At 41.0% G+C, this 24,803-nt stretch overlaps 3 protein-coding genes across 4 annotated transcripts in view; 2 read left to right on the forward strand and 1 right to left on the reverse strand.

Moving 5' to 3' along the window:
* LOC106821063 (ankyrin repeat domain-containing protein 45-like) overlaps nt 1-1,154 on the forward strand; it is a 3,435-nt gene extending 2,281 nt beyond the window's left edge. Inside the window, exon 2 of the mRNA XM_014825704.1 lies at nt 371-1,154. Within this exon, the coding sequence (XP_014681190.1) occupies nt 371-694 (324 nt within the window). The 3' untranslated portion in view covers nt 695-1,154. The remainder of the gene's footprint in view (nt 1-370) is intronic.
* Nucleotides 1,155-1,564: 410 nt separating this feature from the next.
* LOC106821097 (surfeit locus protein 4 homolog) lies at nt 1,565-9,997 on the reverse strand. Its single transcript, XM_014825749.1, has 4 exons — nt 9,812-9,997; nt 4,507-4,770; nt 4,115-4,158; nt 1,565-3,903 (listed from the first exon to the last, which is right to left on the reverse strand). The coding sequence occupies exons 1-4, from the start codon at nt 9,860-9,862 to the stop codon at nt 3,450-3,452; spliced, it is 813 nt and encodes a 270-aa protein (XP_014681235.1). The 5' UTR covers nt 9,863-9,997; the 3' UTR covers nt 1,565-3,449.
* Nucleotides 9,652-23,334, forward strand: LOC106821095 (exonuclease mut-7 homolog). 2 transcript variants are annotated; one of them, XM_014825748.1, is made up of 16 exons: nt 9,652-9,671; nt 12,066-12,187; nt 12,463-12,851; nt 13,103-13,288; nt 13,717-13,856; nt 14,040-14,143; nt 15,339-15,451; nt 15,586-15,746; nt 16,104-16,304; nt 16,652-16,788; nt 17,154-17,263; nt 17,608-17,791; nt 18,485-18,654; nt 19,932-20,147; nt 20,490-20,618; nt 21,069-23,334. In XM_014825748.1, exons 2-16 carry the CDS (start codon nt 12,079-12,081, stop codon nt 21,531-21,533), a joined length of 2,814 nt encoding a protein of 937 aa, XP_014681234.1. In that variant the 5' UTR covers nt 9,652-9,671; nt 12,066-12,078; the 3' UTR covers nt 21,534-23,334. The 2 variants fall into 2 exon arrangements, with proteins under 2 accessions (XP_014681234.1, XP_014681233.1); XM_014825747.1 differs by lacking the exon at nt 9,652-9,671 and adding an exon at nt 10,152-10,335 and having other exon boundaries at nt 21,069-23,329.
* The last annotated feature ends 1,469 nt before the right edge of the window (nt 23,335-24,803 follow it).

Genomic DNA, 24,803 nt, shown 5'->3' on the forward strand with positions numbered 1-24,803 from the left:
ACGTTAAGTAAAGTAACGTACGTACGTTAATTACTTAATTTAGTTCTTTACTTATTATTATTATATCTTATTATCTACCCTCCTCCTTCTTCGTCTCGTCGTCGTCTCTCTCTCTCTCTCTCTCTCTCTCTCTCTCTCTCTCTCTCGCTCTCTCTCTCTCGCTCTATATATATATTATAACGATCGATTCATAGCGTGACTCACGCTGTATATCAATACCGTTAAACCCCCGTTAAACGCATTTAAATCCCTAAATGTGTACACATACATTTAGAACGTTTTCAAATTTTGGTTCGTGAAATGTAATGATTTTTTCACCATCCTATAGCGCACGTAAATTAGTTAAGGAAACCGATTATATTTGCTTCAGACAACATTTCTTGGGGAAAAACCTAGCGAGTTGGCTCGCAGGTACGGCCAGACCGTTTGTCTTGACATGCTGCTAAAGGCTGAAGCCAAGAACGCATTGCTAAGCTACATTAAAGAGACGAAGGACATGATCGCGGATCAAGATCGCGTGCAAGGAAAACTCACGAAGGATGAGATTAAGATCATTTCTAACGCATGCAACGGAAAGCATGAGTGGGTAACTGACAGCTATCAAAAGGTAGCAACTGCGGAAATCAGCAAGGCAAAAGATGACTTATGCAATGCAATCTCTACTATTATAGCTAAAGTTAATAACCAAAAATAGATCTACAATGTACGGTATCATAAGGTGGTCATTTAGAACGTCATTTAATTTCAATAGCTATTATGGACTACGGGCTTTGTATTGTTTTATGATGAATTGCTTAAATTCGTTATTAAAGTTAGAACGTCTATAGTATAACATTTCTCTCTCTCTCTCTCTCTCTCACGTCAGTCTCCTGGGCGACACAGGTAACTTGTGAACTTCCTCAATATCGAACACGTCAGTCTCCTGGGCGACACAGGTCATTTGTGAACTTCCTCCATATCGCTCGGTTAGTCGCCTTCCGCTCCATTACCCTCCAGGTGTCGCCCTTCTTTTTGAGTTCCGCCTCCGAATCTCGCCTCCAGGTTACTTTAGGTCTTCCTACCCGACGTCTTTCTTGCGGGTTCCAGCTCAGCGCCGTGCGTGTTATGTCGGTCGCTTCCTTCCGCAGTGTGTCACCCACCCAGCCCCATTTCCTTCTTCTCGTTTGAATTTCGATGGACATAACCTTTACATGCTTGCTCTTTAGCGTCTCATTACACGAATTTGTTTAGCAGAACATTGCGTAACACGAATTATGCGCGCACGTGTTGAAACGCGCTCGAATGTCGTAATCCACCCTCACGGCCTCACCCACATACAAATCAACATATAAATTAAGGAAAGGAGTTTTCAGTAATCATAGAGGATAGGAACAGCACATTGGTGACGGAGATGAATGAGTACAGTACAATGAAGGAGAATGGGAAGGGTGGTAGTGGATGGGATGGTTCTCTCACGCACGCACGCACACACTCCTCCCCAATACGCCTTCCATACTATCTTCTCTCGTCTTGTAGGAAGCCGAAAGAAATTCTATGTATAATTGAAGTAAAGCAAAACAATAAATTACTGCTCACCAATTTCGTAAAACCAGTATTATTTCATAATTTATTCGTGTGATTCATTGAACATAATTTAGTAATTCCCACAATTGACACTTGTTACGAGACTGCGCGAGAAATTCAGCAGCCGATAGAATATATGAGAACACTACAGTGATCAAGTTCAAGTTAAGAATAAAAAGCACAACATAATAGTTTGCGTTAAAGTTAATGTTAGGAAGGTTAAATTATTTTCTATATATTATTATTTAAATAAAACCAAAAGATACGATCAAATAATCGGGAAAAACCGTTACCAGTTAAACTTGTAAATACACACACACATACACACAGCTGCAGAGAACAGTGCTAGATTTTTTTTAAACAATTCGTAATTAGAACATTGATCAAACACAAGGTGGGAATGAATTGAAAGCATCACAGAATAGAAAGAAGCCAATGACTAAAGTCAAGTGCACATCACACCTCTTGCATGGTTACGTGGCACACACCAACTTCTCACTACTGCCACTGCCAATAGTATTATATTGAATTTGATATATATCTGTTCATTTGATTTCATTTAAATACTTACTAAAGCAAATTCTAATTAGATAACGACTGATTTAACCATTCAATAATTTATAAACCGGGTTTCCAAGGGTTGGCTAGCAAACGCTGTAGTAAAACGGGGTAAAGTCTGTTGGAATAATTCTCTGGTTCCATGCCACTTTACTCAAGTGCAAGTTGGTTTAAATCATTTCTTTGAAGTACAGACCATCATATCAAGTTTCACATTTGGTTTGTGGCTTAAATATCAAATTATACAACAATTAATCAATTACTGTGATTCAAATCACTTTAGGCATAGTTACTGTCATATATATATATATGCATTTCAATAACACTTCATTCTCCACGGCATGCCAAAACCTTTATACAAACATTCAACATCTATACAAAAATACCTTGGTTAATTAACCAGTGTCTGTCTGCAAGAAAGTCAACATAACAGAAACAACGGTTATATGCGAACTTCATAATACAAGCGAACTTTCAAAGGTTACCTAAACTTCAATGTGCTTCACATGTACAATATGCTCGCAGTGTTACACATCCTAATCTCTAGCTTTACAACAACAATATATGTGAACTTGTGGCCTCAAAGACACTTGTGTGGGAATTTATATCCATAATACAATTTACCAATACACTGACAACATACCAAACACTATATTTAGCAAATTCTAACAGTGTGCTTAATATTACTTTAGGCATTCAGCTTTACGTACTCAAAGAGTTTCCCCAGTTTTTCCCATTCATAATTGCCACTAATTAAAGTCAGGAATAAGACGTCTTACATTTATTACATATAATAGCGTCTGATCTTACATTAATTGTGTAGCTACTCTAAGTTCAAGAAAACAAGATCTCAGTAATAATTCATCATAGATTGGTCCACAGCCATTTCTATGACACAGTATATAACCCTGTTGAGTATGGTTTATGACTAATAGGGCGACAGATCTAAGCGTGTTCCTTATTACATAACGCAGTTGTTAAAATTAGAAAAAGTTAAAATAACTGTAGACAATACATTAGTGCAGGCTTAGTGTAAATATAAAAGAGTAAAGGAAGAAAACACAAAGATCATTTTTCCCTAATATCCAGAGCAAACAACATAGGTTATTCCTGTATTGGTTAGACTACTATTGCTAACTTTAAAGACAGTTGTTCTATTGTGTAGTCTTACATAATGAAACAGGAGTAAAATTTCTTCATCTTAAATTCATCAATTGCATTCACCTACACCTAAATAACAAGATTATGTCAGGATAAAATTTAAGCCTCCTTACACCAGTGTCCAGTCATCAGAGGGCATTACATCAGAGGGAGACACCTAAACAAATCTACCACTTCTTCTTGTGTTCATCCATACTCACACCACCTGGTCCCAAAGCTACGACCAGCAGCAACCCACCAATAACAGACATGGTCTGGAAGAAGTCATACTTAACAAAGTCTCTCATTGGTCGATAGTCGGGGATATTCCACCAGGCGTTATACCAGAGGTTAAACATAAAGAGGTATATGACGAGAACAAGGGCAGATAACTTCGTCTTGTAGCCAACAGCAACCATGAGCATGAGTGAAGTACTGAAGAGGTTCTGGATAATTTGCAGAGGTGACAACTCGAAACGCAGCAGCGTCAGGAACATGAAGACAAGCAGAATGCGGCCAGCAAGCTGCATGTAGGTCTTTGGTGTCTTCTGGTCGAGAGATGGCACACCGGCAAATAGGCTCTTGGCTTCGGTCTGGCATTCGGCCCACAGAAGCAACAGACCTCCACCTAATGCAAGGCTCCTGCGGAGAATCGAGAGAATCACGAATATAGTACATGGAGTGCATAGGTATTCCAGTGCACTATATCCTTGGCTTTACGATATAGTATGTCAAAAACACATTGGACAGCATTTTCAATAAAGATTGACGATGTACACTACCATGCACAGTAAACTGATATGATCATGATATTATTTATAAATAGTCAAAAACAGATAATTGTTGAACTCACCTAAGCAAGAATGTTCCTTCCCATAAAATGTTGTAAGCGATGGTCTAAAAGAGAACAAAATTTACAGTGCATTTCTAAATTTGGGTGTAGCAAAACAATTAATAATTTCAACAATGATTCATTATTAAACAAGTGTAAAATGCGATTGTAAAATGCGAACAAGTGTAATATGATGAATTAAAGAAATTGTCTAGATTGTGAACCATGCCTCTTCTTTCTCAAGTAAGAATTCAGTGTATCTAAAATTGTTGGAAGTAATCTATTGTACTAATAACATCTTCATTCACAGATACAGTTACACTAACAACATTAATTAACACCATAAAATATTCAAGATCCCATGCCATTTTCATACAGGTTCATAGTGTATTATAAACAACAATGAAACTAACCTGTATCATTATGACACTTCCAAGTATAGCACATGCAATTGGAACCTTGATTCTTGCTAAAACCATCGCACACCCGCCGAGTTGTCCTATCATATTGACAATGACAAACAAGTTAGAAACGAGCCTTCCCCATCCCCAAGTCGCATCCATGTAGTCAGCTTGCTCATTCCACTGAAACCACATCCGAACGCCATCCTCGAGAAATGTGGCGATGAGGCACAGGCGTGCTATGTGGGGCAAAACATGCTTGCTATGCCGTAAAACCTGCAAAAAACAATGACCGATTTAGTGCGTGGCCAGAACTGTAACACGGATTAGTTTAATACAAAGTTTATGCTATCAACTGCAATTGAACATTGTAGGCCTACAAGTCTGTGCTGTTTGTATCCTAAACATAACTATAACGTTTCGTTTTCATATTTTACATCAATATGTATCTAGCAACCCTAAGTGTAATCCACACATTAGAGCTGCTGCCACCGATTAAAAATATGAGGCCACTAGTACCTGGAATAATGTCTAGCTGGCTCTACTAGCAGGTAAATAAATGATTTCCAAGTGGAAATTTACTTGGAAGAAAAAATTGATATGTAGCCAAATTTAACTGAAAATAATGTTAAAAGCTAGAGTAGTGATAGTATTTAACTATTTATGCCATATTAACATTGTACAGTTAGCCATTAACAGACAACAGATATTACACAGTAAATTATGTTATGCTTTGACAAGGTTCTGTTTCTTAATGTGGAATAAATTAGTAGCAAACACACAAACACAACTATTCACCTATTGCTTTTCTTAATTACCATAATGAACAGATCGGTAGTTTGTGTTTTTACTTACATACATATGCTAATAAGGAAAAGGCTTCTATGGTTATTTCAATTCAAAGTAATTTGGCCAGAAACTGATACTAGTGAGAAAGCATCAGTATGGTACGTTTAAGATTGCATTTACTGTCATGTTGCATCATTGCAGTACACTGCAGCTAAGTAAGGTGACATGCCTGACCTGAAGCCCATTAACGAAAACAAATGTTAAAGTCACATACTGGTCAAGTAAATATAGACTTGGTAACCATGTTTACACCACAGTTTTATTTTCAAAGCCAATCGACATTCACGCCAAGCTCAGTGACTTATACTTGCATTTTGCTGTGAGTTATTGTAAAAATATGTGCTAGAGATTTTATGGAAACTAGAACGCTATCTTTAATACAGTCTATAATGTACACACATTGTGGCACCAAGTTATTTTATAAACACTGCACGTGTCAAGACTCTACAAACATGGTTCCCAGATTGCCCTGGGCAATTGAAATGATGACCAGGCAACAGATTTATCAACTAGTTGTCCCCGCAAGCTTTTTCATGGGGAGGGAGGGAGGCTTTTCATAACAGCCATATCAAACACCCAAACAAAATTCACATACATAATTATACATATTGCTCAAGGAGTGTCAGCTTTTCCCTTCTGCCAACTTTACACCTTCCAATTTGAATTCATAGACCTGTTTAGAATGACATTCCAATTGCACCTAGCAGTGCCTAAATCTCTAGAACTGTTACTATCATTACAGGCTTTCCAGCAGTCCTTGACAAGATTTTAGGGCTAATTTTAGGAAGAAATTCAGGTTTTTTTAGGGCTATTTTAGGGATTTTTTAGGGATGAATTGAAACATTTTAGGGATAAAATAAGTCACTTACCTAAAGTTACCTTTCATAAACATCGACGTGTTAACTTACAGATACAATTCTATGTGGTATGTGTCCAGTCTACCAGCTATTCCTATCCTCCAAGTCCTCGATACGACTGTACATCATCAAGTTTCATGCAAATTAGGCATGTCTTGTACATCCAGCCAGGAACAGAGTCGTATAATCAGACACTGAAGCTTAGGAATCACTGGTAGACTGAGTCACAATACTCACTCTGTATAAAGATAACTAGAAAACATCCATTACGATTAAATTACAAACCAAAAGTTCATAATCTCATCACCAAAAACTCCAAACATATCTGTGGAATTTATTTTTTAGGAATTTGAATAAAATTTTAGCCCTTTTTTGGAATTTCATACATTTTTAAAGTTTTTTTAGGAATTTTAGGACGAGCTTAAAATTTTAGGAATTTTTAGGATTTTTAGGGCTGCTGGAAAGCCTGTCATTAGGAATAACAAGAGCCGCAGAGCGTCTGGGCTCATCTGAGGTCTGTTGCTACCTTTGTTAGGCGCAGATATGCAGATACGCAGTTGCGTACACATCATTTCAGCAACCTTCTGCATTCTGCATACCTCCCAAATCTCATTGGTTGATACAAATCGCGTGCCTGAAACTCCTGTTTTATGGTGCATTGTGACCCTAACCCTAACCCTATTAAAAAATATAAACAAATTAATTGTAAACATTATTTGTAAAGAATTATATTATTTGTATTGTTGTAAATAAATCATGTAAATATTTGCATTAAAGCGTCTATTGTGAGAATTTTCCAGTGTTTTCCCCACTTTCATGATACCTACCGTTATTGCTTGAGTAACAGCAATTGTCTAGAGTAATGATAAAATGTCTTAGAACCTTCGTATTCACCAAATCCAATGAAATCATGCACGATTACAATTTTGCGTTCTGTTTCTGTTTACCGTTGCCATCTCTCGAATTTTCTCGCGGTAGCCCAAGATATCTATCACAGTGCAGCAATGCATACCACGCACCATAGAAATCAGGTCAGAGTGTAAACACAGACGTCCATACTAGCGTAAACAGCAGTGTAGTACTAATGCAACGTAAAGTCTGTTATTAGAGAAGCTTGTGGATTGCCAGTCAGATAGTAACACGGGAATGACAATGCCAGAAAGTGCTCTGAATTATTGACATAAAAACTCAATAATATTTACCAAACGGAATTCCACGCCCTTTTGTTTTAATTATGTTCGCTTGTTTGAGATGCCATTTGTGATTTTTGAGAGTCGTGACACGATAAAATTTATTGCTGGTATGATGTGGTCAAATCAATTTTTCTATGCTATAACTGCATAAAATCTTGGTGTTTTGAATGTTGGTATAATCAGTGATATTTCCACTGTCAGGTGAGACTATATTCAGCTATATTTAGTTTTTCTGAGCCAAAAAACTCGCAATAATCACTTTCGAAATTCGCAATTTTACAATTTGAAAAAAATAGTTAAATGGATAAAGATAGAAAAATACAGAAAACAGGTAAATAATAAAAAATCTGATGGGATTCGATCCAACGACCTTTGAGCCATGACACCTGTGCTGTACCCGTTCGGCTATCCAGGCTTATTGGGTTTCTAGATTATGGATGTGCCATGAATATGACAACACTGTCACGTCATTGAGGCAGTTGAGGAATCCATGTTTAACCCTCCTCCTGAGGGTCTAAAGGTTATCAGACACTTACTCTTCGCACGTCAGTGGAAAGCCCATTTCATGGTCCTTTCAATAAAATGATAAAAATGGTAGGTCAGCGCTGAAACAATAAAGTTTTTCACTCTGTCCATTAGCCCATGTCCTCAGAAAATGTCTGATATCTGACCTTTCCCCCACTGCCCTTTGACCTGTGACCTCCAATTTCGCACTGGTGATGGGTTTCCTGCCCATCACACTATACTCCGAATCAGGCTTCTCCCTACGTTGCACAAACCGGGCGCGCCCGCCCCATTTGGGAAAACTCCCCCCCCCCCGTTTCAATCCTTGCGCCACGTTTAAATTATTTCTGCCCCGATTAAAAAAAAAAAATATTTTTTAAAAATGGGAATGGCTACATGAGGAACAGGATGAGTGAGTCAGCTTTGGAGGCGCTGCTGCTACTGGCAATTGAGGGGCCACCTCGGCAAGAATTCCCATTCAACCCACTGGCAGCAAGAACAAGTCCGCACCTGCAGCTACAGCACACACGCATCTATTGACTATATATAACAACGTTATATATAGTTGTTATAGTAGTTATAGTTGTTATAGTAGCTATAGTTGTTATAGTAGATATATATAACTATATATATAATGTTGTTATATATAGTCAATAGATGCGTGTGTGTTGTAGCTGCAGGTACAGACTTGTTCTTGCTGCCAGTGATTCGACCAGGCCCCCGGACACCCCTAGTTTCCCCTCCCCCTCCCCCCCCCCCCTCCCCCTGTTTCAATTTCATCCTGGGGAAAACCCTGCAAATATTAAGAGCATAGGTCGAGCCGTTAAGATTTGTGCCGCAATTCCGTATTTCCTCCTATACCTTAAATTAAGGGGGAAATATTCCCCCTCCGTTTACACATCTTGACCTTTGACCCTTGACCTCCCCAAATTTGTCATCCTGAGTCCTTTTCACGAATGCACACTGACACATAAATATACAGCAGGTATAGGAAAGCGTGCTGCCAAAATTCGCTCGACGCTCGCTTGATTTCATACAAATACAACACAAAAATTCAACCATTCTACTCCATCTTTGTTTCTATTTAAAGAACAGTGTTCACTTGTTATAAAAACATACCGTCTGTGTTCGTAACCGAGCTGTGTCACACGAAATCACACAAAGCCTGGCAAAATTCTCGCGTTCGCTCCCGTTGCGCAGTTTATGTAAATGGCTGTCGGAATCAGGAAACACCCACAGGCGCTCTTCGTGACCTCATTTTTGCGCCGCAACGCTGCAACGTTTTTGCAATGCTCCACTGGCGGCTTTGACAGGGCTCACACGGGAGTTGGAAAGCAGCGTGGTAGTTTCCCAAAATGCAGTGCGCTGCCTAAAGCCCTGTACTTGCAGCCATTTACATAAATTGCGCAACGGGAGCGAACGCGAGAATTTCGTCAGGCTTTGTGTGATCTCGCGTGACACAGCTCGATTACGAAAACAGACAGTATGTTTTTATAACAAGTGAACACTGTTCTTCAAATAGAAACAAAGATGGAGTAGAATGGTTGAATATTTGTGTTGTATTCGTATGAAATCAAGCGAGCATCGAGCGAATTTTGGCAGCACGCTTTCCTACCTGCTATATATTTATGTGTCAGTGTGCAGCACAGCAGCTAGCGTGCGGCGGCCAGCGTGTGACAGTGTGTTGCACTTGCAGATGAGCATTTGGACGGCATTTACAGGAAATTGTTGGCAACAATACTAGGTCACAAAGTAGAGAAACATTAAGACTTTGGTAGTACTAGTAAATAGATTTCGTATTTATTTAGCATTCTATTTTATTGAAACGCTCCAACGTCCAAGTGCCTGTGAGGCTGTGTTACCAACCGGCTTTATTTGGTAAAAAGCTGCTAGTGCTAGACAGAGTAGACATACCTGATCAGCGATGTCTTCCAGTTTACTTATGATCGGGTTCTCTACAACCATTTTGTAAACTAGTCGTGAGTACGGGCGATCCTGGTATTACGTCGTATTTTTTGATAAATATGTTTAACTCTCTTCTTGCAACCTGATGATGTTCTAACTAAGGATATCGCCGGCCGAAAGACACCTCGTTATCAAGAGGAAGTGAACCTAGTAGGCCACATCATCGCTGTTACGGCCTCGTTTTCACACCACGTAGCGAACCCGCACTTCCGGCAATGAAACTAGCGGATTAGCTATGTCACAGTAACAGCTAGTAATAAATACAACAAATACTTCCGTGAGAGCATTAGTAAATCATTGTTTATCTTATTTTACTATAAAATAATACATAGCCATTCCAAATTAACAGAATAAAGTACCCTTGTCCAGAAGTAGATTCAACATTTGATAATTTACCCGCGAGATGGAGCCATGTTTAAAAACAGGAATCAACGTTTACCATAGTCAACATTATCGTTGACCCTGAAGTGAAGGTATTCCTTATGAACAAAAACTATTCTTACTGGTATAGAGTACCATACATTAATGATTTTGGGGTAGTATGGATTGAGAGTTATGTATGGGACATAAAAATGCTTAGAGCACTTCTGTTTTGGTACCTGACTTGGTTGCTACTGACTGACTGTGTTCACTGACTTCGTGACTGAGTGAGTCACTGAGTTCACTTGTGTTCACTGAGAATAAGAAGAAGGAATAAGAAGAAGGAATAAGAATAAGAAATAAGAAGAAGGAAGAAGGAATAAGAAAAAAGGGAATAGGAAGAAGGAATAAGAAATAAGAAGAAGAATAAGAATAAATTCCCCGCACATTCCAAAGAGAGAATCACTCCTTCAGTGCCTTGTGAAATACAAGAGAGGGACCCCAACATACAAAGATACTGACACTGTGTTTTGTAGACTGACTGTAGTCTGTAGACTGTAGTACTGAGTACTATAGTACTGTGTTACTGACAGACTGACAGTGACACTACTGAGTACTGTAACTGTGTAGTGTAGTCTACAGCGTAGAGTAGACCGTAGTTTGATACTACTAATGATAGCCTGGTTATCAAAACTGGCAAAAGTTTGTAGGGCTCATAGGGTCTATGTCCCCCAGAGTACTGCCGGAACGTACCCTGGGTACGGTTCGGTATACCGGAACGTACCCTGGGTACGGTTCGGTATACCGGAACGTACCCTGGTCACTATTTGATATGGTTAGGGTTAGGGAGTAGGCGTAGGCGACTCCCTAGACTCGTTAGTGGAGTAGGCGAGGTACGGTCCGGCATATTAGATAGTACCAGGGTACGTTCCGGCAGTACCCCGGGGGACATAGACCCTCTCAGCGTTAGTAGGCACAAGTTTCTACGTATGTCGGTATGAGACGTCTGAACTAGTTTAGTTATAATATAAACACAACTCGTTAACGTGGGTTAACAGTAACAATGGAAAAATGCCGAATGGACAGAATTAAGTGAGTACACGTGCAGTCTCTTGCACAATTCTAGTTTTGAACCCCAGGCCCAGCTTTCTTTTTTCGCAAATGTGCTAAACTAATCCAGGTTGCTAAGCTAGGATTGGGCCCATGTAGTCTATATCAGCCGGTCTTTCATGGGAGAGTAGGGACAGTGATTTTCTGCGATCGCGGAAAACGGACGGAAAACACGGAAATGGCCATTGGAAACGGAAAAGATGTTTTCAAACGAAAAAACGCGGAAAACGTAATTTGAACATATTACAACATGGAAATTTCAATAAAATCACACAAACACAATCGACAATAGCATTGGTAATGATTATATGGTTTACATTCAGACAAGTTTCAGAGCGAAATGACTTACAATTACGACTTTTGGTAGCCCTGTGTTTCAGTGCCGGTTCCGGTTTCAAAGGTTGTACCAAATACTTTTTTTTCATGCAAATATATGTAAACGGAATTTTGAATTTTTGGTGTGTACAATCTCTATGGCAAAACGGAATTTCCATTTTTTCTTTACTTTGGAATGGAATTCATGATTTTCCCAAACGGAAAAGGCAATTTTTTGAAACGGAAAATCACTGTCCCTAGGAGAGTTAACCTAGTATTGCTAATGCAGTATCTAGTATGGACTTTGTTAGTTATCTAGTATGGCTAACTAACTTAGTATTGCTAATGCCTCCTTTCTTATTGCTGTTTACAGCATCAAAAGTTTAATAAAACCTGCCTATAACTTTGTTCTTTCTAGCTAACTGAGAAACATGGCGGATTGGGAAGACAGGAGGAACGAAGGTGGGAAGCCGCCAAGGATACCTAGTGCAAAAGCAGGTTATCGATTTGACAAAAGAGATGTGACTGTACAACCTCCAGGTAATGTAAAGAGAGTAGGGTGTAAAATAAATTTGTCTGCATGTGGTGGTGGTTAGGTGTATAAGTATAAATTGCATTGTCTAGATGTAGCAATCTCAAACATTTATTAACATCAAATCTAACTTGGAAATCTCTGTAATTCATTAGTTGTGTTTAATTTATTATACAGAACAGAGAACTATTGATAATGAAATATTAATTCATAATATCTGCAATTGTTACTTTGAGACAGCAGTATTTTGTACATTCATCATTTTCTTTACGTGATTATACAGGAAGAAATTATGACCGAGGACATGCTTCTATGGATGATCTTCCTGGGAATGGTAAACCTCACCTAGTTAGAAGACCAGAGATAAAGCAGCCAGGAAACTTCTTACCTCATGAAATGTTCCCGGAAGGACCTGAGTGGGTGGCCAATCTTCAGATGCTATGGGCAAAGGACAAGAAAAAGTCGGTGGCGACAATAGCTACATACCTCTCTCAGATTTTTGATACTGTGGAAAACCCTTTCCTTGCTGCTATCTACCTGACAGAAACACCGGCAGACTATTTCCCAGGCCGATGGAATAGCTTATCAACAATGGTGATGAATGCATTTGAAAACTGGATTCGTCCAAAAAAGGATCAATATAAACACTACCTGACAGAAGAAATTCAGAGAGTAAGCAAGCAATTTGGCTGATAGTTATACTTTTTAAATTCTTAGTGCTTTATACATAAAATAACGAAATTGGTTGTTAAATCTGTGTGGGTTGTGTTCTTTTTGATAATGTGTGTGCATGATGAGAGAGTGTAAAGTGGATGTTTGAATTATAGTAATGCACACTGCAAAAATATATATAGGTATCACCGTATGTGGTAAAAAAGTTTTGTTGCTCGCACTCTTAACTGTTACAGAATTGTTCTTTACAGATGGCATTTGCACTGGCCAATCGCAATGGTCTAGTCCTGCTGAAATTTGTAGTACAGGCCTTTGAGTTGAAAAACTGTGCTTTCTCGTGTGAAGATATAGAGGACATGCTTAACAGAAAGATGTACAAAGAAGCAAGCCTAGTCATAACAGCATTGGATCTACAGCGATACTTCAACTTGCGAGAGGTAGACATGGAATTGAGTCGTGTGGTTAAATCTTGTGACCGAATGTCACCGACTGACTGTAACTTCCTTTTTGTCAAAGTATGAATTTATTAACCTGTGTATTCATTAAATGTGGTGGGACAGTAACAGACACTCTAAGTTATATTCAACATTAGTTGATCATCACAACGCTGCTCCTGTGCTTGCTGATGATTGAAGCCATTTTGTTCTACTTGTCAAGTCTGTAATGTTTCAGTGTGTGACTTAAATGAGTACTAGAGAGCTATGCATAGCTAAAGTTTAGGAAAGCATCTGGTCATTGCATTTTCTGTTGTAGATGTCACTAATGATCAGTCTTGTAACTGGTTGTTTGCAAAATGTTTCTGGGACAAAGAAATTGCATTTCTGGCGATGTTGAGATCTTATGAGATTACACTCGCCTCTTTCAGGTAGCATTGCCTCTGATTTTACAAGATAGAGCACCCCTAGCTGAGGCTTATGTTAGGGATTACAAAGACCTGCAGGTTTCATTCGTATCAATACTGGATGAACTATGTGCTAAAACAGTTAACTTTGATGATATAATAAGGTAAGAAATTGCTATTTTGGTGTTTTGCAAAAAAGACAATTAAAAAGTTTAAAACAGAAATTCCTATTGTGCTCGTCCTCAAACTCAGGTGTACAGACTAAGGAAGTTTTATGTCAGAGCATATAAGTATTTGTTATGGCTGAACACACTGTAGTAAACATCTTGTTTTAATACACATTTTAGAGAGATGGATGTTCCTGTTGCCTGTGTACAACGCCAAAAAGTCAACCGAAAGGGTCTAAACAAGCTCGCATCCAAGCTTATTAAACTGTTTAACATCCCAATAGGTAAGTAGTATTGCAGCGGGTCAGCTCGTCTAAACCGATGCCTTCTATTTCATCTTACTCCTATTTCTTGTGTGTGCATACCTTGTGTTATCAGTGAGCACTCCTCCTGACAAGGTTAACACGGTTTTCCATTGATATAATCCTAGTCAGTATTCTTGTCCAAATGATGCGTTCTACTTGTAGTCATTGCTCCGGAGTGATAGTGCACCATTGATTGTACTGTTACACAAGTTAGTAGAATAAAGAAGTTATGAACATAGAATGCAATAGACTAGCAGTATGTTACTTATTATACTCTTTACTCCAAGGTTTCAATGTGTTAAGGTTACAAATGATAATGTCCACTGCTTAAGCTATACAACTATTTTCAATTGCTTGAGAAACAATGATATGAATTACGATGTAAACTTGAAGCCAGTGTCTGCCGTGAATGATGAACTAGTTGCTGTTACATAGCCCGAGACTCATTTTAAAGGCTTTCGGGAACTTCTTGCCACTCAACAGTCTCGATCTTTCTATTCAGTCTTGCTTGTTGCATATTTCATTAAATTGCCCTCATGCATGGTCTGGACGTATTAATATAACTTGCCTATTTCTCGTTTACACCTACCAAATCAGGAGTCTATCAATAGACATCAATATTGATAGACTCCTGACCAAATGAGTCCACAAACCCCCATTCCTCCTACTTGGACGTCTACCACCATGGAATTTGTAATTAAATGTCCGTCTGTTATGGGTCACTGACTTCATGCTGCATGTGCATGTATGTACAATTAATTACCGAAAAGCCTTCATAGTTATGTAGTTGCTGCCTGTTTCTGAATGTTTAGATGATCGGGGGTGCCAGTTTAAAAGGGCATGGCTCAAGGTTTGCTGCCTGTTTTCAGTAAGATCATATATGTACACAGTATACATATATACGCAAGTGTACGTATATTATATGCTCATGGTATTGTCAGAAGCAATTGTTTGTGCTGTATCTATTAATGATCATTATGTTCACCAGCACTCATAATTCAGTTATAGTGTATACTGCATGCTTGAAGAGCTACTGTGATTGCAACCACTTTTATGAGGCGCGATGATGCGCGCACCATGGCACAATTTATGGTGCGCGGTGGAGCGCGAGCGCGATCGCGCCCCTTAAAAATGAAAGCCTGTGATTGTCTTCTTTTCTACCATTTCCTCACAGAGAGCTGTCCAAATATTTGCCACATGAGAAATCTGGGATCGTTGAAGTATGCTCTATACAAACATTATGTAGAAGGCAGCATGACTAAAGAAAATCTTCAGGAAATGATCGAGGTACAGTGACGTTAGCGTTCATTATTCATTTTCGATTGGAGGGCGAGACGTAGGATACTCACGTCCAACCAACAGTTAGCGATGCGTAGCCTCTGTGTGGAACTCTGACGTCTCTAATTGCACTTTGCATGCAGGAATCTGTTGGCGAGAACCCATTGCTGCATGAAGAGCTCATAACACTGCTAGTCGGGTTTGGTGACTCGGCACGCGCTGCCTGGTGGGCACGACGACTCAGAGTTCCCCACGATACTCTTCCCTCGTCGGTTCGGCTAGCCACGAAGGAGCTGGGTGAATGGTAGGAAGCACTGTTGAGTGTAGGCAGAGACTTTGCATTGCTGATTATCAGCCCGGAGTCGTCAAGAATATATGAATAGTGGGAATTGTGGGAATGAGTATTTTTCACTGTATGCAGTTTTAGATGTCTTTGGTACTAAATTGTTTGCATCCATAATTTGTGTAACCATCACCTGAAAAATCACAAGTGTTATGAATTGGAGGTTGGGGGAACCATCCAAATGAATTTCTGTTTGTGACGTGAGTTCATTTTCTCGACCTTGCTATGTAATTTTATCTTAACGGAAGGCATCACAACGTATCGCTCACGTACACTCGCAATGTCACTCCCTCTGATGCTCGTGTCGATGCCCCGCAGGTGTGACGGTGCAGACGATGACGGCGCGGCGCGGGATGCGACGGACACGCGCTACCTGCAGCTGAAGCTGTCACTGGAGAGCGTCTACTACATCGACACAGTCGAGCAGCTGCGGCAGGCCGTCGAGTTTCTGTCGCAGCACGCCACTGTCGTCGGTCTCGATGCCGAATGGAAGCCCTCGATTGGCACAAAGAAGGAACGGTGAGGCTACGCGAACGCGTGTGTGCGATGAGGCTGCATGCATCATCACGTCTCCATTTTCATCCTCGAGTGTCTGCTCTGCGAGCTGCGCTAATTAACGAATTAATTAATAATTAATTGAAAATCAACTATATTAATTACCTAATTAAGCGAACTGATTAAATCAATTAATTAATACCCACCTAATTAGTTGAGCTGGTAATTGAATTATGATGGTATACCTAAGGAGCTGTGGATAGGAAACTTTCTTTCCTGGAGTGTTTAGTAATCTCTGCCAGTGCTACCTAGATTGTGTGAAATTGTTTTTGTTGTGTTGCTCTGTCTGTATTCTCTATTTATCATCACAGGATGTCACTGCTGCAGATTGCTACCAGAGATAAGTGTTTTCTGCTAGATCTAGTGGCACTGCCAGACACAACGACGGATAGCGATTGGGAAGACTTTGTAAAACGAATATTTTGCAATGAGAAAATATTGAAGTTGGGTACGTATTCATGGCAAGAAGTTCTTATTGTGCTTTCTTGCGCACTGTTTACCTGTCTCTCTCCTGCTACTGATCAAGAACAATGTAGAATATTTGCATTAATTACCAATCAACTATCTAATTGAATAAGTAACATAAGTAATAGTCTGCATCGTCATGTCGTTATCAACGATGGGTTCCATGGATTCATTGATCTTCACAGTTTCCTGCAAGTTAATTTCACATCTATAGCATTAATTTAAAGTTACACGGTGTTCATGTTTTGAATTTCTAACTTGGTGGGTTAAGTTTGTTATTAATCTACTATGTTGTATATGTCGTTATCACTGGGAAAACTTTGTATCAATCTTACGTCTGCTCCACAGGTTTCGCTTTCGACACAGACCTGAGCATGCTGAGCAAATCCTTTCCATCTACCAAGGAGCATCTGATGGGGATGAGACGAGTAGTGGACATATTTACACTCAACAATGAGGTGCGATATGGCAGTGTGTGGGATGTCTCGCCTCCTTCTCTCCACCATCTTGGCTCATTCGAACATGGCTACATGCTATGGTGTGACCACTTAATTCAGTAAAATTAAAATGAGTCGTAAAACGCAAGAGTTGACCGGTGTTAACTTGTTGTAGCTGTTGCACCGGGCATGGTTAGCTGACCAGTCGCTGACCAGTTTTTCAGCCTAACGAGCCGTCGCATGTCAGTAGCTAATTAGCGTCCAGCATGGCTAGCTGACCGTCGTCTAGCATCATTACTCATAATATTAATAAATTAAATTAAAAAATAAATAATTAACAAAATAATTATAACATGTTTTCCCAGCTAAAAAAGGCCTGCCCTGACCTGCATGTGAATTCACACACGCCTGCTGGCGACGGGGTGTCGGTGCAGTACCGGGGCCTGAGCGAGCTTGTCTACCAGTGCCTGGGGCGCCCTCTAGATAAGCGTGAGCAGTACTCGAACTGGGAGCGGCGGCCGCTTCGCAAGTCGCAGCTCGTCTATGCAGGTACGCACGACTCTGGGACTCGTTGTCAGAAACAAAATTAGTCTTAACATTAGTCTTAACATTAACTTCCACTCGTAAACAGTTGACAGAAACATCACAAAGTTACGAGAATGAAAAATCCTCGCAAATATCCTCTTAACATTACGAGAGCCCAGACCCTCTCGTAACTTTAATATTAAGATAAAAATAACAACACATTTACACTAAGAATTACAATTATTAAAGTTTCTGTCAACGGGCCGGGCCCCTGGTCGCTCTCGCTGACGTCACCTGAGGAGGAGTGGTGGTCCAGCGGATGGCATGCTTGGCCTCGGGCTGCGAAGTCCGTGTATCGAATCCATCCATGATTAGGACAACATCTTACTTCTGTTGTGATCACGTGTGAGGGACTTTTTCGCCGTGTGCTTCAGTTGGCACCAGCTGTAGAGATGGATTCAGAGTGAGATAGCTCCGTGGGGACAAACCTGGCTTGAACACAGATGGCTTGAATTCTGGTTCAGTCCAGTCGCCACTAGCTCCTGTGTGTCTCTGAGCTGGTTGCTTTGCTAGCATGTCCTAATGTCAGAGATAGTATGTACCCTGTAGCAAGTAATGTTCATGGAAAATACGAGTTCATCGCTCGTTAAAAGAGGATAATTATTCAGCGAGCGTTTACCGAGTATAAAACTGCCTCTTTTTGCCGACACTGTACAGTGCTCGACGCGTGCTGCCTCCTGGAGGTGTACGACGTGCTCATTGCGAGGGCCCAGCAGCGCAACCTTGATGTTGACCTTGAGCCGGCCATCTCGAGCGGGTGGGCGACGAAGCGCACGAAGATAGAGAAGAATCAGGCCAAGTTGAAGGAATATGGAAGCATTCCCAAGGTAGGTCGAAGATGTCAATAATGCGAGAGGGTCATCGCAAAACGTTTTTGTTCTAAACACTGCACCGTTTTCCTCTATAAACCAGCCCTGTTTTCCCATATAAACATGCACCATTTTGCCTTAGTTAACTTGTGCCATCTCCCCATATAATCTTACACCATTTTGTTTGGATTGTTACGCTTGACTGCGACCCAGCAGAGGAAACGTCATCATGATCACGAACTGGCCAAAAAATAGTCTAAGCCTCCTCACCATTGCACATGCTTACTCTACACATGCTCACTCTACACGTGCTCACTACACATGCTCACTCTACACGTGCTCACTCTACACATGCTCACTCTACACGTGCTCAGCTCTACACGCTGCTCACTACTCCACTGCTCACTTTACACATGCTCACTCTACACATGCTCACCCTACACATGCTCACCCTACACGTGCTCACTCTACACATGCTCACTCTACACGTGCTCACTCTACACATGCTCACTTTACACATGCTCACTTTACACATGCTCACTCTACACATGCTCACCCTACACGTGCTTACTCTACACGTGCTCACTCTACACGTGCTTACTCTACACGTGCTCACCCTACACATGCTCACTCTACACATGCTCACTCTACACATGCTCACTCTACACATGCTCACCCTACACACGCTCACTCTACACATGCTCACTCTACACATGCTTACTCTACACATGCTTACTCTACACATGCTCACTCTACACATGCTTACTCTACACATGCTTACTCTACACATGCTTACTCTACACATGCTCACCCTACACATGCTCACTCTACACATGCTTACTCTACACATGCTTACTCTACACATGCTTACTCTACACGTGCTTACTCTACACGTGCTCACTCTACACATGCTCACTCTACACATGCTTACTCTACACATGCTCACTCTACACGTGCTCACTCTACACATGCTCACTCTACACATGCTTACTCTACACATGCTCACTCTACACATGCTTACTCTACACATGCTCACTCTACACGTGCTCACTCTACACACGCTCACTCTACACGTGCTCACTCTACACACGCTCACTCTACACATGCTCACCCTACACATGCTAACTCTACACATGCTGACTACACGTGCTCACTCTACACGTGCTCACTCTACACGTGCTCACTCTACACGTGCTCACTCTACACGTGCTCACTCTACACGTGCTCACTCTACACGTGCTTACTCTACACATCCTCACCCTACACGTGTTTAATTCGTCTGTCTCCATGAACAGGAGTACATGATTGCGCTGGACCCGCATCGCGCGGCGGTGCGCGCTCACGACTTCCGCGTCGTCGTCGACACGATGCTGCAGGGTCTCGGGCGGCAGCTGCGTCGCTGCGGCGTTGACGTGTGCATCCTCAACAACAACGACTACCACGACGTCGCTGCGAAGATAGCGCAGGCCGAGGGACGAGTCGTCCTGACGATGGGCGAGCCATACCAAAGCGTGAGTGTCGGCGCCAGAGTGCTGGCGGCGAGGCCTGTGATAGGTTAAAATTATGATTTTGATGCGGATGCAGAGGGAATGGAATCGACGCTAGTAGTGTGTGCGGGTATTTGATCGGTAGAAAGCATGTTGTTGTTGTTGCCATGCATACTGACTCGCCTGTTATAATTTGGCAAAATTCTGGGGTGTTTTTATTTTCATGTTCTACATTTATTTTTCATCACTTTAATCTTATTTTTTATTTACTCATGCTGTACATATTATTCGCGTGTGCGTAGTGGTGAAGTAATTCTCGCAAATGAACATTTACTGATGCGCAATCATTCCTACATTTCTGTGCAGCTGAGGAATCACGTCGGGGAGGGCATGTGCATGAGCGTTACCCCAGGGCCACTGCAGGAGCAGGTGGTGCAGGTGCTGAGACAGTACAACGTCACACTAACGCCCGAAGACATCTTCAGCCGCTGTCAGGTAAGCCGGTTTCTCTCCTGCACTGCTCCTGTAACCTCTTGGTTCGACGAATTTAGTGATATATTTTAGCAGTGTTCCTGTACTAAGATCTTGAGAGCAGTATGTATCTACATCAGAAAGCTGTCAGCAGTCAGTAGTTTCTGCATGAACAAGCTGTTATCTATTACTATTGCTGCAAACATGTATATAATAGTGTGTATGTGCGGCATGTGTGCATGCGTACGTGCATGTGTCTGTGTTTGTGTGCGTGCGTGCGTGCCTCGGCGCGCATGTGTGTGCGTGTGTGCTCATGGGTATTTCTAATAAACTTCTGCGAAATGCTGAAGGCTACTGTTTGCAGTAGTGTCGTGAGAGTGGCCGCTATACGATATGCTATTCATATTCCGACCCGTCATCTCCCTCCACCTCCTGCTAGCGTCCTACCGAAGGTGTTTCTTTTGCACCCGCCAGGTGTGCAACGGAGGCGAGTACGTGCACATCCCCGGTGACGTGATGCGGAGGCTGTGGCAGCGGAAGATGCAGCTGCTGGCTGCTGGCGAGCACGCGGCTAACGAGGAGCCCGAGTACACCGGCAAGTTCGCGCGGAAGCTGCGTCGCGCCGTTCACGTGAACACACACGACGGCGACCGTGCAGACGACGTCGGTCGGCACGGCGACGACCGCGGCGCGGCAGTGGAGGATGGCGGCGAGGCGTCTGGCGGCAGCATGATGGCGCTCGACGGACACACGATCGACTGTGACGCGGTGACCGTTAACGGAGCCGTGTCGCTGAAGGTCGCCGCTGTGCCACAGGGCATCGTCGACAAGGTGGGACTGTTTGATTGCTGCGTGACGTGTGGTAAGGTCTACTGGGACGGCAGCCATTTTGGAAAGGTGTGTGCGCAATTTGCGGACGCGCTCGAATTGACAAAGTAGGTGCGCTGCAGCAGTGACTGTAACAATTAAACAAATTTATCAAATTATTTCAAATTCGTGATGGCTGTTGGTAGTTCCTACACTGTATTGTAATGTGGCGCACTATGTCGTAAATACTGCAAGGTGCAATATCTTGCTTTCCTACAATTGTGCACTTTTCTTTGCCCATTTTTATTAGCTGTGTTGTACCTGATATTGCTCGTGATTATGTGTCTAGTTAGGAATTATATATCTGAATTCCAAAAGTTAAACAACACTCTTTTGATTCTCAGCATCAGAATTATGCACCCTGTCTGATGCATACCAGGTTTTAGTGTTCATTATCAATGACAAAAACTAAAAGCCTGAAAGCCTTTGCTTGCACTGCTCTTTATGATGATCAAGAAACTTTAATAAACATAATAATGTGTTTAATATAGCTTCTTGGTGCTGACGACGGAAGTTATGGTATAAAGGTTTTCGCTTTCCTTGTTTTTTTAATAACAGCTTATCGTTTTGTCTACAATTAAAATATTAAAGGATTGCAATAATTTAGCTATGTATGAAATTATTGGTTATTTATGCTACGATAGTTTTTGCATCGAATAATAGATTCTTTATCTGTGAAATCAGGAGATATCACAACCTCTGTGTTGCAAATAAGCGCAATTCACAGGTTATCACTGTAGGGGGCAGCACAATGTCAAACGTCCATGATCTTGTTAATTTCGAATATTTGTTTATTTTGTTTATTTTTTAAATCTGCTTAATCAATTTTATTGGATATGTCACCCAATTAAACCATGATTTACGGGGAGTAGTGCTTAATATCACATCAGTGTTTTTATCGCTGACAAAACTACCTAAAATCGTAGTCTATTATAATTTCTGCCTATCACCATGTATTTCAGTTAAATCGGGCATCATTTATACGCTACATTATTATTACTATGCAATATGTTTATGTTTACAAGCGTTGGTGTTGATAATACTCCTGGTGTGACCTGGATGGAAAGGTGTGGGTTGAGATGACGTATAATGTTCCTGTATTATGTATATGCGGGTAATAGTAATTTTTGTCTTGTTCCATTGTTTCCGGGAAGTTTTACCTGTGTTTTCTAAGAGAACCTGAATTATTTCATGTTTTTTTAATATTCAAACTCCGATAGTCATATGTGTAACGTAAATATATACTGTGCATAATTCTGTGCGTATACTGTGCAGTGTTCTGCTGCGTAATAAATATGGGCCAGGTTCAGTGTCTGCGATGGAGAGTTAATGAAATTGACCCTACCCAAACTTATTGCTGACTACCAACTACTGACCTACTCTGCAACTCGTGATTATTGCAATCAAAAGGTTTGGTGAAGGAACAGTGCAAGCAATAAGTTTTTATGCAGTATGATTATTGTTCTTCCAATTCCACGAATGCATTATTAAAATGCCTGTAACTCGTCCAGTTTTTCACAAAGTTCGCTTTCCTTATAGTGGATCCAATATTCCTTCCGTGTTCTCAGTACAGTCGGGAATAATATTAGTTTGGTATCATTTTATTTACTATAGAATAATTATGTGTTTTACCAAGTGATTTTGTTTTATGTAATTTTGAAAGAGACTAATTATGGCGAATAGAATCAACTTTAAAAATAGCAGATAGAAGGTAACATGCGGTTATCTGGTTTAATGAAGTTGGGCTTAGTATGTGCGAGGTGAGACGAAGATATCAAAATAACATTTTACGTGTTGTCTAAGATTGAGGAGATCAAGCTCCAGAATGCTACATTCGTGTTATTTTTAATAAATGAATATATCTAATAGTAAACATCTTACAATTCTTTATATGAGCAGCATTATATTAGCATTTAAGTATATTTTTTAGAATAATATTTCTGTGCTGAATATTAGTATTATATACATGTTATAGTATTGCACGCACGCACGCACGCACGCACGCACGCACGCACGCACGCACGCACACACACACACACACACACACACACACACACACACACAGCGCTCTCTATAACATACACAGAGATGTAGCATGTTGCTTCTGCGAAAGTGATACGAGTGTCTGTGGTAACCAGTTAAACATACGTACATATTGCAATACGTAACCGCGTCTTGGGGCGCTAGGTATCACATGAGCGACCTCGATTTTCTTCAGTCGCCATGGCTAGTAACCATGGTTAGTCTGAAAGTACTATAGGTGAGGCTAATGAAATTACACACCGACCACGCGTCGCGCCAGGAACATGGCATGCGGTACGCCGAGCCCATATATATATATATATATATATATATATATATATATATATATCAATTAGGGGTGAATGATGACAGATGATCTGTAATTATTAAACCCTAATACCGATACATGCATACATTATGATTACATACAAGATATTCATCCTGTTTCTTAAGCAAGGGGCAAGAAAGGCTTGCTGACGTGACGAGGGGTGGGACCTGAGGACGAGACGGCGGGATATACGCTGAGGGCGGAAGAAAAGAAAGGAGGTAACGAAGGGGCGCAGAAGGCAATGGAAAATAAAACGGGAGGGGATGACAGTTTTTGCCCCCTGCAGGATAGGGGCGCTCTCGCTAATTATAAACGCAGGTCACATATAGAAATTTATTCTGAATCTATTGCTGAGATTACCGCACTAACGAATATAAATGCGATTCTAAAAATTAGGGTCTTCGTGTTCGGTGGAGATATTGCGCATGCGCGCTAACACTCTAATGTAGTCCAAATTGTGTAGCTCGATTTGGGATATGGCAGCGGACACGCTTACATGCAGGTATTCGTTTATTATTTAGTGGGTCTACGGATATGTTTGTTATCATATAAATCTTCTGGGCATACTGCTCTTCCTTTAAATGCATGAATTTTTTGCGATAAATCTTCTTCTATGAGATATTGGCTTGCGCGAGCAACGTTTCCGGGCTCAGAACGGACGGGAAGAACACTGCATGATCTAGCTTGCTGGTGGGAGAGAGGGTGGACACTGAGAACAGACGGCGGAGGGGGAAGTATAGGTGAGGGCGGTAAACGAAGAAGGAGTATGCAGCGAGGGGCAATGAATAGCAGTGGGAAACGGGAGGGAATAAAAGTAAAGTTTCGCCGCCTGCAGGCTGAGAGGCGCTCTCTAATTATAAACACTCAGGTCTCACATATAAAAATTTATTTCAGAAAATCGTATGCTGGATACCCGCATAACGATAATAAATGCATATTCATCCGTCAAAATATAGCTCCTTGTGGGGAGATAGTTTGCGCCTGGGCGAAAA

Source organism: Priapulus caudatus, unplaced genomic scaffold (genome assembly GCF_000485595.1).
Source record: "Priapulus caudatus unplaced genomic scaffold, Priapulus_caudatus-5.0.1 Scaffold58, whole genome shotgun sequence".
NCBI lineage: Eukaryota > Metazoa > Priapulida > Priapulimorpha > Priapulimorphida > Priapulidae > Priapulus > Priapulus caudatus.